The sequence below is a fragment of the Mustela erminea genome, chromosome 15 (assembly GCF_009829155.1).
Source record: "Mustela erminea isolate mMusErm1 chromosome 15, mMusErm1.Pri, whole genome shotgun sequence".
NCBI classification, from domain to species: Eukaryota; Metazoa; Chordata; class Mammalia; order Carnivora; family Mustelidae; genus Mustela; species Mustela erminea.
The window spans coordinates 39,305,880-39,323,364 of NC_045628.1; the positions used below are offsets into that span (position 1 = coordinate 39,305,880).

At 40.1% G+C, this 17,485-nt stretch overlaps 1 protein-coding gene across 5 annotated transcripts in view; it reads left to right on the forward strand.

Annotated features, from left to right (window-relative positions):
• The first annotated feature begins 7,845 nt into the window (after positions 1–7,845).
• PCDH9 (protocadherin 9) overlaps positions 7,846–17,485 on the forward strand; it is an 896,718-nt gene continuing 887,078 nt past the window's right edge. For 3 of the 5 annotated variants that reach the window (XM_032315265.1, XM_032315267.1, XM_032315268.1), the window contains exons 1-2: positions 7,847–8,478; positions 9,692–12,862. In XM_032315265.1, coding sequence (XP_032171156.1) covers positions 9,827–12,862 — 3,036 coding nt within the window. In that variant the 5' untranslated portion in view covers positions 7,847–8,478; positions 9,692–9,826. Of the gene's footprint in view, positions 8,479–9,691; positions 12,863–17,485 lie in introns of all 5 variants that reach the window. The other 2 variants (XM_032315264.1, XM_032315266.1) reach the window with 1 other exon arrangement.

A 17,485-nucleotide genomic window follows, 5' to 3' on the forward strand; every position in this document is an offset into this window, starting at 1 on the left:
GCTGTTTTAACTTTTTAATTTTAACTGTTTGAACTTTTGCTCTGGTGAGTTAGAAAATTTAAATATAGATTAGATCACAACACATGAAAAATACAAATGCTCTTCACCTAGAAGCAGCCTTCCTCAACTTTGGCACCACTGCCAGATTGGGCCAGGTAATTTTTGGGGGGTGGTGTGGTGGGTGTGTGGGGGGGACAGTGGGTTAGGGAAGTTGGGGGGAACCTGGTCGGTACACTAGAGAAGATTCAACATCACCCTGGCCTACTAGATAGCAGTACAAACAGTAACAACCCTTCCCATGAACTCTTTCTTCTCCCACAAACGCTTCTTCCCATGCTCCAGTTGTGATCATCTAAATGTCTCCAGACACAGTCTGAGTTGAAAACCATGGGTACAAAGGTTTGATTTTTCTTTTCTCTTCATGTATATTCTCTTACAATTACAAATGCCAATCACGTTAGTACAGTTCATTAGTCCTTCAGTGGGCAAGTTAGGAATGGGGTGGAGGGACATTACCAAGTTGCTATGGTGAATTCTAACATTAGGACTCTTGTTTGCAAGTAATAGCTACCATAAAGGCTACTATATGGTGTCGCTCTTACACCGTGGAAGGGATATGACTGGAGACCAGCAATAAAGTGGAACCAGGTAATTCTCTACCATGGGGGATCCTCATCTCTTGATTCTTTCAGAGCACCGTCTCTTTTCTTCTCTCCCTCAAAACTCCCTTTGGTTTTCTGGCAATGTAATGAAAAACTGTTTCTAATTCCTCCTGAGTATATATTTCAGAGTGATTACCTATCAGAATATCACCGTTATAGACTCACGTTCTTTAGTGAAAGGGATTGTGGGTCAGTCTTGAGTTTAATATCTTCATAAATCAAGAGCTGGCAGATGGGTTGGATCCATATACTTCTGCCAGGGCAGGGGATGTCCACACCATGTGAAGATGGCTATTTTACTCACCATATGGATGGAACATGGGGAAAAACATTTCCAAAAAAGGAAGTCTGGAAAGCTTTGAAGATGACCCATAGGTGTGCACACGTGTATTTTATCACCTCCTTGCTGATAGCTTCTCGATGAGCGTCTTGGAGCCCTCATATTGCTCAGAAAGTGTCTGAGCCTTCCCGTTCTGCCCTGAAAGAATGCCAGACTCTCCAAATGAGCCTCTTTCTCCTAACAGTCCAAAGTAAAACTAAAACTTAGCTCAAGATACTGAATCTCTGAGGGGGGAAAAAACTAAATATACGTAATGTGTAAGTTCTTCAAGTCTCTGAGCATTATTTCCATTAAAAGACTGCTTGGTAACAGAAGTAAATCTCTGTGTGGTAAAATGGTAGGTGTAATCTTTTCTCCAATGTTTTTGTCTCTCTTTTTTTTTTTTTCCCTGTGGGTCATGACACTTCTTAAGATTCCTCTTAGGGCCTTGCTACTTAAGGTGTGGTCCACACACCAATATCAGGATCATTTGGAAATTTGGATCACCCCAAAACTAATGTATCAAAACCTGCATTTTAATTTAATAAGATATATGGGTAACTCATATCCATATTAAAGTTTGAGAAATACAGAGTTTGAACAGAAAACAGAACTTCGTATCACTTGAAACATCATTCTAGTAACTCATTCTATAGTTAAGCCTAATATTTATGTTAGTTATAATTAAGCCTATTGTTAGGCTTAAAATAATAAACTCAGTAGGCCTTCTGGACTAATATGAAGGTCAAAAACAATTCAATTGCTGGCATATTTATTTATGAATATTACCAAGAACTTGCTGCCAAGCATTTGAACTGTTAAGATTAATATCACAAGCAAAATTTTTTTAAATCTAAAATATAAAGCAGAGATACTGTGAAGAGTTAGCAAAGTAGAAAAGACTCACAGGCCAGTATGGCTCAGCTGAATTACACTTAAGATAGACATTTGCATATTTCTGTGCTGAGCATATAGGAGGTTTTGAAAAGTAGAGTAGATATTCTTTTTATATAGTGTGGTTCTTAAATAGATTTTTGACTGAGCTAGTAAAGATTAATGGTACTAAGTTTGTCCCATATGAGTTTAATAATTGCAGGTGATTCTCATTTAAATTTTCTTAATTGGGCTATTTACATGAAGTGTCATTTGGTCATTAGGATCTTCTCATCTGTTGTAATATACCAAAAAAATTCTGTCCAGTTCCATGGTGAGAAACAAACATTACTGAAAAATAGTCCCGTTACACCTCTTCACCATAGCTGTTAAAGACACCTCTATTGGTATAGTTGCTAGTCCAAGAAATTAATAAATAAATTTGCAATTAGGTCAGAGATACACTAACGTTGCTCTCAAACATGGTGCTCTTTACTCTCCAAAGTCTCAATACATTGCTTGAATATTTTTGTGACTTATTAAATGTTTATGATCTTTTTGAAATTATTATAAGAGGGATTTATTGCTTTTTGTTAAATTTTACAAGTGATATTTTTCCAAAGAAAATTTTCCTAATTAGGTTTTCTTATAAATTCCACATAATGCACCTTGTAACATTATTTTTAAAAAATAAATCACTTATGATGTGTCCTGGATTACTTTAAAGCAGATCAACTCCTTTCTATACAGTCAAGAAGTTTCTTTGGTGAATTTTCAGCAAGGATTAAAAGAGCCTCAATCTTTTATGGCTGGAGCACAGTAAATTCATAGGCGTAAGATTGAAAAGATGATGCGCATTTTAGAAACTTTTAAAGGAGTGTATTAGTATACCCTACATAATCCATTTTCACTTAAGGAAAAAAAAAAAAGAATTATGTGTATACACACAATTTTTGTAGGCAGAATGGTATTGACTTAAGTCCCAGTCAAAGCATACCAGTATCTTTCAAGGGCTGAGCAATCCTTATATCCATTACTTGGGTCTTATCAGTGATACCGAGTTAAGCCAGGGCTGCCGGAGTCCATGGGATATGCAGAGTCTCCCTGACTCATCCTAATTCAATTAGAGGGAACTGTGGGTTGAATTCGGTTCCTGAGAGAAGATTATAAGAGAAAAATGAGGCTTATCCATCCTGCCCTATATTATGTCTATTTATGTGCACATTATGTAACAAATTGGGCTCTTAGAAGAATATCATATGAATTTGTCCTGAAAAAGACAGGAAAAAATTATAGACATGAATAAGTTTGGGGGAGGGTACAGAATGAGTTACTAGAATGATTTTTCAAGTAATACAAAGTTCTGTTTTCAACAACATACTCTTATTGAGGAAGTACTGAAAGAATAAAAAACTTGCACTATATTTTAACTTGACAAAGTCCGAATATTTAAGAAAATCATTTTCTGCATTTATCCTTGGGCAGATGCTATTGTGCTTGAAACATGTTTTTGTCTTGAACATTTTTCTGTCTCTATTTTTAAGTGTAAATAGAGGTGCTTCCAAATGTGCATGTTATTTTTTCATCTTTGGACATTTATATAAATATGAATTGAATAGATCATACTTGATATTCTAACAGTTTTTACCCACAAAAATGTCATACACGGGAAAGAAGTTTCATATGTTTTATTTCACTTGGAATAACATGACTTTAAAGTGATCAAATTAGAGTTAAACATATATGTTCTCTTTACAGTCTTAAAAGCCCTTTTTCATGTTTTCCTGAGTGATTACCTGTACCCCACCGATGACAGCTTTGCTATGTCTGTATATTACCTTAGGTCTTACATAACCAATAACGAGTTTGAAAATTCAATATTTCCTTTATATAGTAATCATGATAAAATAGTTGCACTGGAAAATGTCAGTTAATATTGTAATAACGCTAGAGCTACAAACCTGACATCTGTAATCGTTGTCAGTCATAAAAATATAGCAAATTTGGATAAATTTAGTTCAGTCATTCAAACAGACTGAAGCTTCTTGTCACCTGCTTTCCTTTGTGATTTGATTACCTTGGACTAGGTTTTCCTTAAAGAAAAAAAGAAATGTATTCAAAGGAAAGAGCTAATAGTGAAGCAAAGGAATTATTCAAGAAACTTCCCACCTTCCCAGTTTGCACAGCCTTAAAAGGTGTTAATTTTCTTTCTGTGGTGTTAAAATTCTGCATTGTCATTTTCTAAACAGTGATAATACAGATAACCTTTAATATTCTTCACCCAGTTTCCCCCCTAGAAGTACGCTACAGTAGTGTAGCCTCTTTTGTGAAATGGGGACAATACTACCTCCTGGGACATTAGAGCCCCGGTGATTGATTAATGTCTGTTAGACACAATAAGCTATATGGATTAAAGGAACTTCAGAAGTATAGGTTATGGGAAGCATATTTTTAATTTAATTTTCAACTTTGATTACAATATAGAACCAGTATATAAGAGATGAAAATTTTAGTCTTGAAATCCTTGAGGTCATTTGCTCATTCCAAATACCACAGTCTGTCTCTTATATACAATGTTTCTTAAAAAGCCTTTGCGACCCGTGTGAAAAGTAATTTTAAAAGGTTGGATGATAACTAGAAAACTCAAGTGAAAATCCAATTAAACAGGTCATAATTTAAGTTATTAAATGTTATTACATGGACACTATTGTTTAATACATATAAGCAGAACAGCATTAAATTTTTGAAATTTAAAAATTTTTTTTTTTAACTTGACATCTGTTTCTATAGAAATCTCTAATAGCATTTTAGTTTTCAGTCAGCTGGCTGAAGGTGACTTAGCTTCACAAGTGTCCCATGACTTACATAACACACAGAAAACACCAAAGGCAATTTGACTACAGCCCAGATGATGTAATTCCTAAAGTCCTAATCAGGTACAACATAGGTGAGAACATCTTAATTCCTGGCTATAGAACCCCATATGCATTGACAAAGATGAATAAGGGTTAAAGAGATCTAATTAGAAATCTAGAATACATATTGAAAGCTCTGAATTAGAAGTCGTAATTGGAAATCTAATACTTTTTTAAGTTCACTAAGGAAAAATGTCTAAAATGCAGAAAAACAACGTATTTCCCTAGAAAAACTAAAATTACTGTTTCCCAAATCATAAATCCACAGACCTAACTTTTGAAATAGAGGTGGATTGTGAGCAGCTCTCATTATGAACATGTTCTACATACTGTTTTGGGCAGAAACCCATACCACCCTGAACGCGCCCGATCTCGTCTGGTTTGGGCAGAAGCCTCAAGTTATTTTTTTCCTGGAATATTAATGAGATCTCTAATTGTAGTTCTCATTCTGTAATTTATAAGTTGGAATATAATAGGGCAAACAGTGAGCTTCAGTCGTTCTGGCTTTAAGAGCTGGTACGGTTAAAGAAGCTCAATAATTTAGAAATGCTAAATAAACACAAAATAGGATGCACTGAAGTCAGCTCTATTTCTGTATCCAATTTTCTTCGCAGAGAATCTAGAGGTACTTACTTTTGGGGGCTTTGACCTGTAGGTTCCATTAATTGGAGTCTCATGGTCATAAATTTAATCATGAGATGATTTTTTCTCTTCCCTAACCTTCATCTGTGTTCTAAGATTTCATCTATGAGCATAGGATAATAATGGGTTCTGACTACAAGTCAAGCTATCCTTTAGCAAACAGAAACAGTTACACTTGGTAATAAGGTTAAGTAATTATTGCTAAGTTATGTGTTGCGATTACAACAGAACTTTGAAATGACTACAGTATGATTAGAATAGGAATGTGAGATAGCATGATACTTATGAATTGAACTGGAAAGTGGCTGTGCTGCTGTGTTTATTATAAATGTATCAGGATGATGGTTCATTTATTTTAAACTAGTCCAAAGCATAAAATAGGTGACGGTTAGAACAACGTACTAGCTTTAACTTTAGATTTTGTGAATGGCAATATCATCATCACCGGTAAGATAAAAGAATTCCTTTAATTCACATTGTATCAGATATTTTTATTTTTAGATACTTAAGCAGCCCTTTTTATTAAATTTATGTATTCTAATCCTATAAAATACTGTTATATAGGCTATTTAAAAACAATATCAACCTATTTGCAAGAAACCAGTTTTATATTTTACATGTAAGGGATCTGTATTCTACAGTGAGGTTTTAGGCACTGCACTTTTACTGTGAATATTCACTGGAGAAGTGTGAATAAAGAAGAGCTCACATTTTCATAGATGAGGGAAAATTGTAATGCCACACGAGTTGGTGAAAAAAAAAGGAATTATATACAATATCTAAGTTTTGTAGGCATAGTGACTGCTTTGTTTTTGTTTTCCTTTTAATATTTAAAAATAAGTTGTTCCTATTGAAAAATAAATTGTACTAAAAAACAAAAGATATCCCCTAAATTTGCCATCATAGTACCTAACTATGTGAAGAGCCTTTAATGCATCTACAGCCCAGTACAGAATATGGAACACGGAGGTTTAAAATAAATGCTCTTTATCCTCGGTTAGAGGATAGAGTTAGAGTTAGAACAAGTTACTCCATCATGCATTAAGACCTTCTCAGACAACCTTTATAGGTCATTCAAAACTACTTTTTGGTGTGTTCCAAGCGAACTGTTATTCATGCCTCAAACGTAGGTATGTGCCATTATGGGTATAGCCCCTTACGCAAATTTTCGTGGTTTAGTAATTTTAAAATATCAATAAAAAACAGTGCTTTGGGGTCTAATATTTACGGAACAAAGCTAATCCTTTCGGGAGTCATTCCATTTAGCTCTTGTATGAAAATGAGAAGCGTGTGAGGATATGCCACAGAGCAGGTCAGAAAGGCACAGGGAAAGGCAAGTATTCCAATTAAAGTTGGAATCCCAAGTGCAAAGGGAAAGGAGTTGTTCTACAGTTGAGGGAGCAGCTGGACGAAGTCCTTCCACCAGCCTTTCGCTGGCAAAGTTTGCAGTTGGGTGAGCTGGAAGCGGGTTTCGCTGCCGCCGCCGCGCGACCGGGCGAGCTCGGGCTCCCAGGTTTCCGGCCACCGCGGGAGCCGCAGCGCAAGGACACCTAGGATCGGCCGCCGTGGGCCGTGCTGTGCGAGCCGCGACTTCACCCCGAACGCCAGACTGGCCTAGGGCTGATCCAGGGAGCTCCGAGACGCTGCCACTTTCTCTCCCGCCCCCCCCCACCCCCTCCCCCGGCAGCTTCCGTCACTCTGCTTCTAGGAAGTGCTCCAATTAATTTTCTTTCCGGTCTTGATTGAGATTCAAATATCCTGTCCCGACCTTTCGCTGTCTGCCCTCTCTGCCCTTCTCGCCAGTGTTCCTGCCAGCAAAAGCCTCTAGTTGCAGGACTGGGCACGTTGTCTGTTGCACGCTCTCCGGAGAGCTGCTGGCCGGTGCTCCCTCCCGAGGGGGTGACCGTGCGCATCGTGCCCCGGACCCCGGCTGGACTCCTTCCCTTCTTTGCATTGTGGCCCCTCCATTTAGTAAAGACAAGTGCGAAATGTGCGCCCGGAGATGAGCCTTTTCGGCGTCCTCCGTCCGCCCGCCGCGGTGCGGGAGGCTCCCCGGATCCTTGCCTGCGCCCCCCCACCCCACCCCCGCCACCTTCCCGCGCCGCCCCGGGCCGTCCCACCACCGGTGCTCCGCCGTTGCCCGCCCCGCGCGGCACAGAGCAAGCCCTCAGCCCGGTTCGCGCGCCGGGAGAGCGGCAGCCGCGCGGGCCTGGGGAGCACCAGCGTTTCCCTCCCGGGCCGGACCCTGCTGGGCATGCTCAGTGCGCCTCCTGGAACCCGGCTCTCCCGGGGCCGGGATCAGTTCTCCGGGTTTTCGCGGCTGCCGAGGGGGCGCTGAGGAGGGGAGGCTGGGAGACAGTCAGAGCCTTGTTCCTCGCCCCCTCCCTCGCGCGGGGCTGCGGCCGCCCGCACCGCAAGATGCGGGCCAATCAGGGGCGGGGGGCGGGGCTCGGCCAGTCACGCCCTCCCTCTGGGCTTATTGAGAGTTATATCAAGAAATTCAGTTCAGAGAGGAGAGAGGAGAGGGAGAAGGAGAGAGGGGCAGAGGAGAAGGGAGAGAGCGAGAGCATGCAAGACAGGAAGGAGCGCCTCAGAGTCTCCGAAGCACGAAAGAGATAACCGATTAGGAATTGTTCAGGCAACTGTCATCCCGGAGAGCAGCCGGAGACCAACCATCACCCCAACTCTGACGTCTCCTACAAGAAGTTAGAGACTTAAGCGGTATTGACATCGGAGAGAAATGGTATGCTTGATGCTGTGGAAAATACCCCAGAGCTGAAGAAGTGCAACGGGATGTTGTGTGTGTGTGAAATACCCGAAGAGCCCAGACCCCGTGGGTAATAGAGACGAAATGTGGAGAGAATGACTAACGACAAATCTGTGAATTTGTTCTCTGGAGTTGCTAATTTGCCAGCCCGAAGCAACACATTTTACAAGGAGGAAACGTTTTGCTGCTTCTGATTTTCTCCCCAAACTGGTGCTACCAGATGCATGGCTTTCTATGTGTTGGAACCAATCATTCCTAACTGCAGCATACCGGGAAAGGGGAAAGGTTGAGGCAACTAACGTAAGTGTAAAGTTTCGCATGCACAATTGTAAATTTTGTGTTTAGATATGTCCTCAGTGTGGACGAGGGATGTTTGTAATTGGGTAGACGGCTGGGGCAGAGCTCACCTACTAAGCTGTATCTGCATCCCTACCTGCATCACTCTGCTGGAACTAATCGCGGGCATCAGCTACCGTGCAGCCTAATGCAGATAAGATTAGAGCCTGGGAACTGACCAGTTCTACTCAAGTAGGTAGCTGCCTGGAGGCTTGCACCCATTTAAATTGCAGTTAGGGGAGCATCTAAGCAGAAGCCTTTTTACCTGCGTTATTGGGTTGCAGTATTTATGTGTGGCAGATGTTACTAATATTATAACCAGGGATCAGGGTTAAGAAACTGCATTTTTTTCCCCCTCTATGCTCAGTAGAAAATATTGTGCTGTTACATGGAAATGTTAGCTGCGTTTCACTTACATCTCAACACTCTCTTCCCCATCTAGGATAAGGAATCCTGTTTTATACATTTTTAAAAGTTTTAGTGTGCTTCTTAATCCAAATGGGGAGAATTTGGCAATATGGAGAAATGAGAGCAAGGTCTGGGCAGGAAATTTGAAGTCTTGGTATTGTGCTTTTAGGCAATGAGGATTATGTAGTGGCCGGTGACTATTGCTTCTGATGCTGCAGCAGCATGTCCGGATGCTTGTTTCCCAGTAAGACTGGATTAGAAGGCAGCTGAAGAACTGGGAGGAAAGAAAAAGATAGTCATTTTAGACGAAAGAGATGACTCAGTGTAGCAGAGAAGAAAAACATCACATTCGACATGTGACAAAGCAATTAGCAGGAACCATAGCTAAATACTTAGTGTTTTTCACTTGCACCTAAAAAAACTAAGGGAGCTGGGTTAGAAGCCAAGAGGCGGGTAAGACAGGGGGAGGGGAAGAAGAGAACATAAGAATGCATGTTTTGAATTAAACAGTGTCCTGAAAAACAGTCTGGGTGAGTACAGGTAAAAATAGCAGCTGTCCTTAATTCAAAAGTAGATGTATTTCATTTTCTCTGGGCAAACGCAACAAGCAGTGGCTATTTAGTGTTTCATCCACAGAGTTAACTTGCAAACAGCGGCAGAGCAAACTGCCATGTTTACTAATATGCAGTGGAAAATGTGTTGTGATATTTCATGACCGTGTGTTTTTGTTTACTGAAGAATAATATTGTCTATACGATTGTGTTGACAGTGGCTGTCTCCAAATAAGCGATGAGATGTAATGCCTCCTCCAGTCCATGCACGCTTCCTCTTGCAATTCGTGCATCATTCCTCAGTGGAAACCCTTAAACCCTAAAATCCGGGAAAAGAAAATAAATACATTATCATGGACCTGAGGGATTTTTACCTGTTGGCTGCTCTGATTGCCTGTTTAAGGCTGGATTCTGCAATAGCTCAAGAACTTATTTACACTATTAGAGAGGAATTGCCTGAAAATGTGCCCATAGGAAACATACCAAAGGATCTGAACATTTCTCACATCAATGCTGCCACAGGGACCAGTGCCAGCCTTGTCTACAGACTGGTTTCTAAAGCTGGGGATGCCCCTTTGGTGAAAGTATCCAGTAGCACTGGGGAGATTTTCACAACCTCCAATAGAATAGACAGAGAAAAACTCTGTGCTGGAGCCTCTTATGCTGAGGAGAATGAGTGTTTCTTTGAACTTGAGGTAGTGATCCTCCCCAATGATTTTTTCAGGCTGATCAAAATAAAAATAATTGTCAAGGATACCAATGATAATGCCCCCATGTTTCCATCTCCTGTCATCAATATTTCCATTCCAGAAAACACTTTGATCAACAGCCGCTTTCCAATTCCATCAGCAACAGATCCTGACACAGGCTTCAATGGTGTTCAGCATTATGAATTGTTAAATGGGCAGAGTGTTTTTGGACTGGATATCGTGGAAACTCCGGAGGGAGAGAAGTGGCCACAATTGATTGTTCAGCAAAACTTGGACAGAGAACAGAAAGATACCTATGTGATGAAAATCAAAGTAGAGGATGGAGGCACTCCACAGAAATCCAGCACAGCCATACTGCAGGTCACAGTAAGTGATGTAAATGACAACAGGCCAGTGTTTAAAGAGGGTCAAGTGGAGGTGCACATTCCAGAGAACGCTCCGGTAGGCACCTCTGTAATTCAGCTCCATGCCACTGATGCAGATATAGGCAGTAATGCTGAAATACGGTACATTTTTGGTGCCCAGGTCGCCCCTGCAACCAAAAGACTCTTTGCTTTAAATAATACTACTGGGCTGATAACAGTTCAGAGGTCCTTAGATCGAGAGGAGACGGCCATTCACAAAGTGACAGTGCTGGCTAGCGATGGCAGCTCCACACCCGCTCGAGCAACGGTTACCATCAATGTCACTGATGTCAATGATAACCCTCCTAACATAGACCTCAGGTACATTATAAGTCCCATCAATGGCACAGTGTATTTATCTGAGAAAGATCCTGTCAATACAAAGATTGCGCTAATTACAGTTTCAGATAAGGACACAGATGTGAATGGCAAAGTGATCTGTTTTATTGAGAGAGAGGTCCCATTTCATTTGAAGGCGGTGTACGACAACCAATATTTGTTAGAGACCTCCTCTTTGTTGGACTATGAGGGCACCAAAGAATTCAGCTTTAAAATTGTTGCCTCTGATTCCGGGAAGCCCAGTTTAAATCAGACTGCCCTGGTAAGGGTTAAGCTTGAGGACGAAAATGACAACCCACCAATTTTCAACCAGCCTGTAATTGAGCTGTCAGTTTCTGAAAACAACCGACGTGGGTTATACTTAACAACTATTAGTGCCACAGATGAAGACAGTGGGAAAAATGCGGACATTGTTTATCAGCTTGGGCCGAATGCCTCCTTCTTTGATCTGGACCGAAAGACAGGAGTTTTGACAGCCTCCAGAGTCTTTGACAGAGAAGAACAAGAACGTTTCATTTTTACAGTAACTGCCAGGGACAATGGGACCCCTCCCCTCCAAAGCCAAGCGGCTGTGATAGTTACTGTTCTGGACGAGAATGACAATAGCCCCAAGTTTACTCATAATCATTTTCAATTTTTTGTGTCTGAGAATCTGCCAAAGTATAGTACCGTGGGGGTAATCACAGTGACAGATGCAGATGCTGGGGAGAATAAAGCTGTGACTCTTTCCATTCTAAATGACAATGATAATTTTGTGTTGGATCCCTATTCTGGAGTCATAAAGTCAAATGTCTCCTTTGATAGAGAGCAGCAGAGTTCCTACACTTTCGATGTCAAAGCCACTGACGGAGGACAACCACCCCGCTCCTCTACTGCAAAAGTCACTATCAATGTCATGGATGTCAATGACAATAGCCCAGTTGTCATTTCTCCACCTTCCAACACTTCTTTTAAGTTGGTGCCCCTCTCGGCCATTCCTGGCTCTGTGGTAGCAGAAGTTTTCGCCGTGGATATTGACACTGGGATGAACGCCGAACTCAAGTATACAATTGTGAGTGGGAACAACAAAGGCTTGTTTCGGATTGATCCAGTAACAGGTAACATTACTCTGGAAGAGAAACCGGCGCCTACTGACGTGGGCTTGCACCGTTTGGTCGTCAACATAAGTGACCTGGGATACCCAAAGTCTTTGCACACACTCGTGCTTGTTTTTCTCTACGTTAACGACACTGCTGGGAATGCCTCCTATATCTATGACTTGATTCGCAGGACTATGGAGACCCCACTGGACAGGAACATAGGGGACAGCAGCCAGCCCTATCAAAATGAGGACTATCTCACCATCATGATCGCCATTGTTGCAGGTGCCATGGTGGTCATAGTCGTGATCTTTGTCACTGTCCTGGTGCGCTGTCGCCATGCATCCAGATTTAAAGCAGCCCAGAGGAGCAAGCAGGGTGCTGAGTGGATGTCCCCGAACCAGGAGAACAAACAAAACAAGAAAAAGAAAAGGAAGAAAAGAAAGTCTCCCAAGAGCTCTCTTTTGAACTTTGTTACAATCGAAGAGTCCAAACCCGATGATGCAGTGCACGAACCTATCAACGGGACCATAAGTCTGCCGGCTGAGCTGGAGGAGCAAAGCATAGGAAGGTTTGACTGGGGCCCGGCCCCTCCCACCACCTTCAAGCCTAACAGCCCTGACCTGGCAAAGCACTACAAATCTGCTTCTCCACAGCCTGCTTTCCATCTTAAACCAGACACTCCAGTCTCCGTGAAAAAGCATCATGTGATTCAGGAACTCCCTTTGGACAACACCTTTGTCGGGGGTTGTGACACCCTTTCCAAACGCTCTTCCACTAGTTCAGATCACTTCAGTGCCTCAGAGTGCAGTTCCCAAGGAGGCTTCAAGACAAAGGGCCCCTTACACACCAGACAGGTAAACGAGCACTTTTACTGGTCTATAAGTACTGCATACAAGTGCCCAGTCAACCAGTATTAACGTGCCAGTGTGTCTATTGTTTTGGTCTAACTTTAGCTTAGTTTGAAAGAGGGAAAAAAAAACTTGACCCCTTTTCTGTTCCTCTGGGGCTCAGTCAAGAATTTTTAGAACAGCTTTGAAATTTCTGAGTTCTGAGAATTATTTAACCTCCTAGTTTCCTTCAAATGGCAAAAGATGAAAAGAGGAAAAGATTCCAAAAATGTCCCAAGATAATGTTTGCTGAAGAAGAAAACCTGTCCTGATATGCCAAATTCTGCTCCTGGGGTTTCCAAATTGACTGCTTCGAGATTTTTCATATTACCTTTTGATCTAAAAAGTCACCTTCAAATCCCAAGTTTTAAATGACGTTTGAAGGTCTGACCGTAATGATTTTGGAGCTGTGGTTGCTAAAGGGGTTAATTTTTTTTTAGTCTCTAAACAAGATAGTAGATTATTAAACGTACATCAGCTGTGAAGCACATGATTGTCGATAGATTGCAACGAAGCCATATAGGAAGCCTTCTCTTTGATTTCAGATGATTTCATTGTAATATAGTAAATTGGGTATTGAATAGAAAGGTTGGCAAATTGTCCATAATGGCCAAAGTACTCTTTCAAGGAAAAAAAAAAAAAATAGAAGGAATGCTTTCTCCCTGATATAACCAATTTATACAGAAAAGAATGAATCCATTGTAAATAGTCTCCCATCTTAGTAATGCATAAGTGATCTGTCATAACTCATTTTAAACTGTGAAATATGCCATATGAAGAGGGATTAAGAGGCTGAGAAACTCATATTTCAACCAAATCCAGAATTAGTTTTTCTTAGGTCTAATAATTCCTTGTTAATAAAGATTTAAATGCAGCACTGTCTAATTTATTTCACTGGTGCTTGTCTGTTGCCATGAAAGTTGAGTGTCAGTAATAGCCTGTAGATGGCACTAGGGTATCATGTCGCTTGTGCTGGCCAGGTGCCAATCCCGCAGTAGCAAGAACGGGGGGAGGGAAGGATCAAGCTGGTGCTACAGCCAAAGATACCTTTTATTTAATGATAGTTGCTCTGGAGCAGCTAGCATTTAAATTCATTTGCTTGCTCTTTTGCGATCAGCTCTCACCACACCAACTTTCTAGGATTTCGTAATCCAAGTGCTATCCTTGTTGGTATGGAGTCCACCCATGGCGATGGTCCATCTGAGTTTGTTGAAAATAAGGGACATACAGATTTCAGAAAATTCAGGAAAACAAAATAAATTTGCAGGATAGTATTGACAGTTGTTGCCTAGTGTTTGAAAACTCAAGAGTTTTTCCTTTGTTATGTATGTGGGGCTGGGGTGAGATAGAATGTTTTAGTGAAACTCTAGTTTCTTCTTACACTCTAGTGTTTATTGTTCTGGAATGACTTTAAGGTTTGATAGTAATAAGATACTTACGAAAACAGTTTTGTCAATGAATCACTTAGATATTTCCAGAACAGTAAGCATAATGCCTATGGATTATTATTCAACTATAATCTCCACTTTTTAAAGTGAAAGATTAGATACCTAGAGCATTTTAAAAGTCCACATACTTGGAGCTTACATGCACAGAAAGAAAGGAATTAAAATAAGTCCATATAGAAATTTTAGAGGAGAATATGAAGTTTTTCGAAAGAAGTTCAAGTTGGAAGGACGTATTTTTATGTTAACTCCCTCAGCTTTTTAAGAGAAGTTGGTGTTGTAAAATTTAGAAAATTTCAGAGCTTAGTAAAGTAAACTTATAGAAGTTGGTAAATAGTTAATCATATAATTTATGAAGCTAAATATGAAGTTTCTATTAAAAGAAAATGGCTCTTCTAAAATTTACTTTTTAATGTGAAGGTCACTCACAATATACTGAGATTTTATGATTTGCATAATATCCTGAAAAAAGCTAACATGATGGAAACTTTTCACATAAATTCTGAAATTTGTTTTCCAAAGGAAGAGACTGACATTCTTCCAACATCATCTTTCTTTTGATGCAAACGTGGTGTGTATTAGCATTGACGTACAGGCCCACTTTTTCTGACTTTTCTGCAAGAGTTGAAACTATATGTAGTACAGAGACATAAATGTTAAGTGCATTTCAGTGAATTATGGAAAAGATACTTTGTTGAGGCTTAGTCATAAGAATATTTGTATGACGTAATCTTTAAAATAGGATGCTGACTAATTCTCTAACTGGAACTAAAGTGCATTTTAGACATTCCTTAAGACCACGTGTCTCTGTAGGCATTTTGATGTTCAGACATAGCTATAATTCACGATTATGATAAAGAGCTATTGAAATGGCTTTGCTTTTTACCTTTTAGAAGTTTTCATGCTGAGAAGGAAAAATTGCAGTGTTGGACAAAAGGAATATTGGAAGTAGGGAGAAGTGATGGTGATAACACGATGCATAATTTTAGGATAAAAGAGGCATATTTTCTATGAATGAAGAACACAAATTATACACTATCCTTTAGTTTTCCTTTTTTAACTGAACCACATGAGTGTTATCTGAAGATGTTCTAGTTAAGCTAAAATAAAAATTCTTTTTTTAGCTCCTCACTTCAACTGGTGGCTTTTATATAAAATGTGCTCCTGAAGCTACACGATTTTGAAAAAGTAGGGTTTATGACAACAAAAGCCTTCAAAGGAATTTATAAACAGTTGAGTGGGCAGAGATTGCTGTTAACAGGAATATCTTTTCACTTAATGGTGCTAGGTGATGTGTGAGTAAAATCCAAGACACTTGAGTAAAGGGTTACCGAATTTAATATCACTAATTTGTATCATCTATACAATGAAAACATAATGTCTGACTCTTGTACCATGAGTTTGCTTAGAGTGCATTGGTTCGTACTTTTGTCTCCTGTTCCCCTGCTGTTTTGCCTTGTGTGACCCTGCAGCGAACATTGGAAACCAGATTCCTCATCCCCTCTCTTTCACTGAGCTTTCATTTTCTTCAAATATACCAAATCGGCCACTGGATTTTCCATGAAATAGTTCACATGAATCTTTGGAAGTATCCTTAGCACTCACAAAGTGAGTGAAATGTCCCTTTAAAAAAAAAAAAAAAAAAGCAAGGTCGTGTCTTGATATTTATTCACAAAGAAGCAGAGTTCACTGTTACAGGGTTAAGAGGATGACAACATAATCAATTCCAGTAGCACTTTAAGGGATAAAGCTCATTGGTGTATTTTTCTAAAAGGAAAATATATTCTTCGTGGGATTATTATTTTTATAATGTGTGATGTTAAGTTTTCAAATTTTAGGGTGTCTCACTCTCCTGGAGTGTTTCTTAAAACGTGGGTTATCGGAGCCCTCTCCCAGAGGTTCTGTGTCAGTGCCATTGGGTTGGCCCCAGTGGCACTGAAAATTTACATTGCTGACGAGATATTCAGCCTTGTTGGTGCTGCTAGTCCAGGGACCATACTTTGAGAACCACTGCCTCAGCATGTTGGAATCAGACACGTCAGCTCCTTTCCCTTTCAGATGATCATTTCCAGAGTACCTGCTTGTACACAGCCTCTCTCTCAGTCCGCTTATTGACAGCCGGTTTATTGTAGCTGGAGGGGCTTTACAGTATGCTGTTTATTGCTGTTTCCCAACCCGGTTGACAGCATTCGGGGAATTAATTTTCTTGGCCCCAGTGTGCTTTTTGTGGGGGGGAATGAATGAAAATGTTTTTAGTATTTTTTTTTTTTTTTAAGTGACCTATTTACATTTGACAACTTCTTCCAGCAATAAAACAATCTGTGAGAGTTGTAGTAGAGTTTGGTTCTGGGTAAGCAGTCATGTTTAATTTTCTAAATGAAATGCTTATTTTAGAGTTAAACATCCTGACTTCAACTGTGCATAATTGAGAGTACTGGCTCGTATATACATCTGGGTATATATTGAAGAAATTATACATTGGGAATGTGTATGCATGCTATACTCAAGTGCATACATGTACTTGGACTGTGTGAAGGGAGTTGTTGCTCTTCCCAATCATTTAGAGATACTATACTACATTTAGGATTACTTTTCATTTTTGAGGAATCCCCCTGCAGCCACTAAAATGCTATGTCCTGTAAAATGCGTGAGGCAGTCATAGAATTGCTCTTGAGGAGCATGAAAAAAATGCAATTGAGAGTGAAGGGAGCAAATCTTAACTAATGTAAAGTTAGGAAAAACTTTAAGATACTTTACTAAGTTTTGCAGAATATTGTTGTCCGTTGAACCCGAGAGGCACATGGAGAAAAATCGCTCTCCCAAGTGCAAGGGTTTTTTTAAAGCATTGTCAGTTGTGATTTTTATTTCTACTCCTTCCCTTTGGCTAACTAAGTGCCCTATGACCATGAAATCAGTATGAGGCAAAGGATACCCAGAGCCCTTGGATTGACTTAGGAATTTGAAGTGAGGATGGGCCATCTATTCAAACTAGTTATGTTTCCTCTTGGCTTTGTGAGACAAATACTTGATTTTTTTTTTCAACTTGACACAGCCAAGCTATGAATTTCAAGGTGCATTTTGTATTCATTGCTAATAACCTTAAGGAGAATAAAAATAAAAGTTGCCACTATATTAAGCATAGATG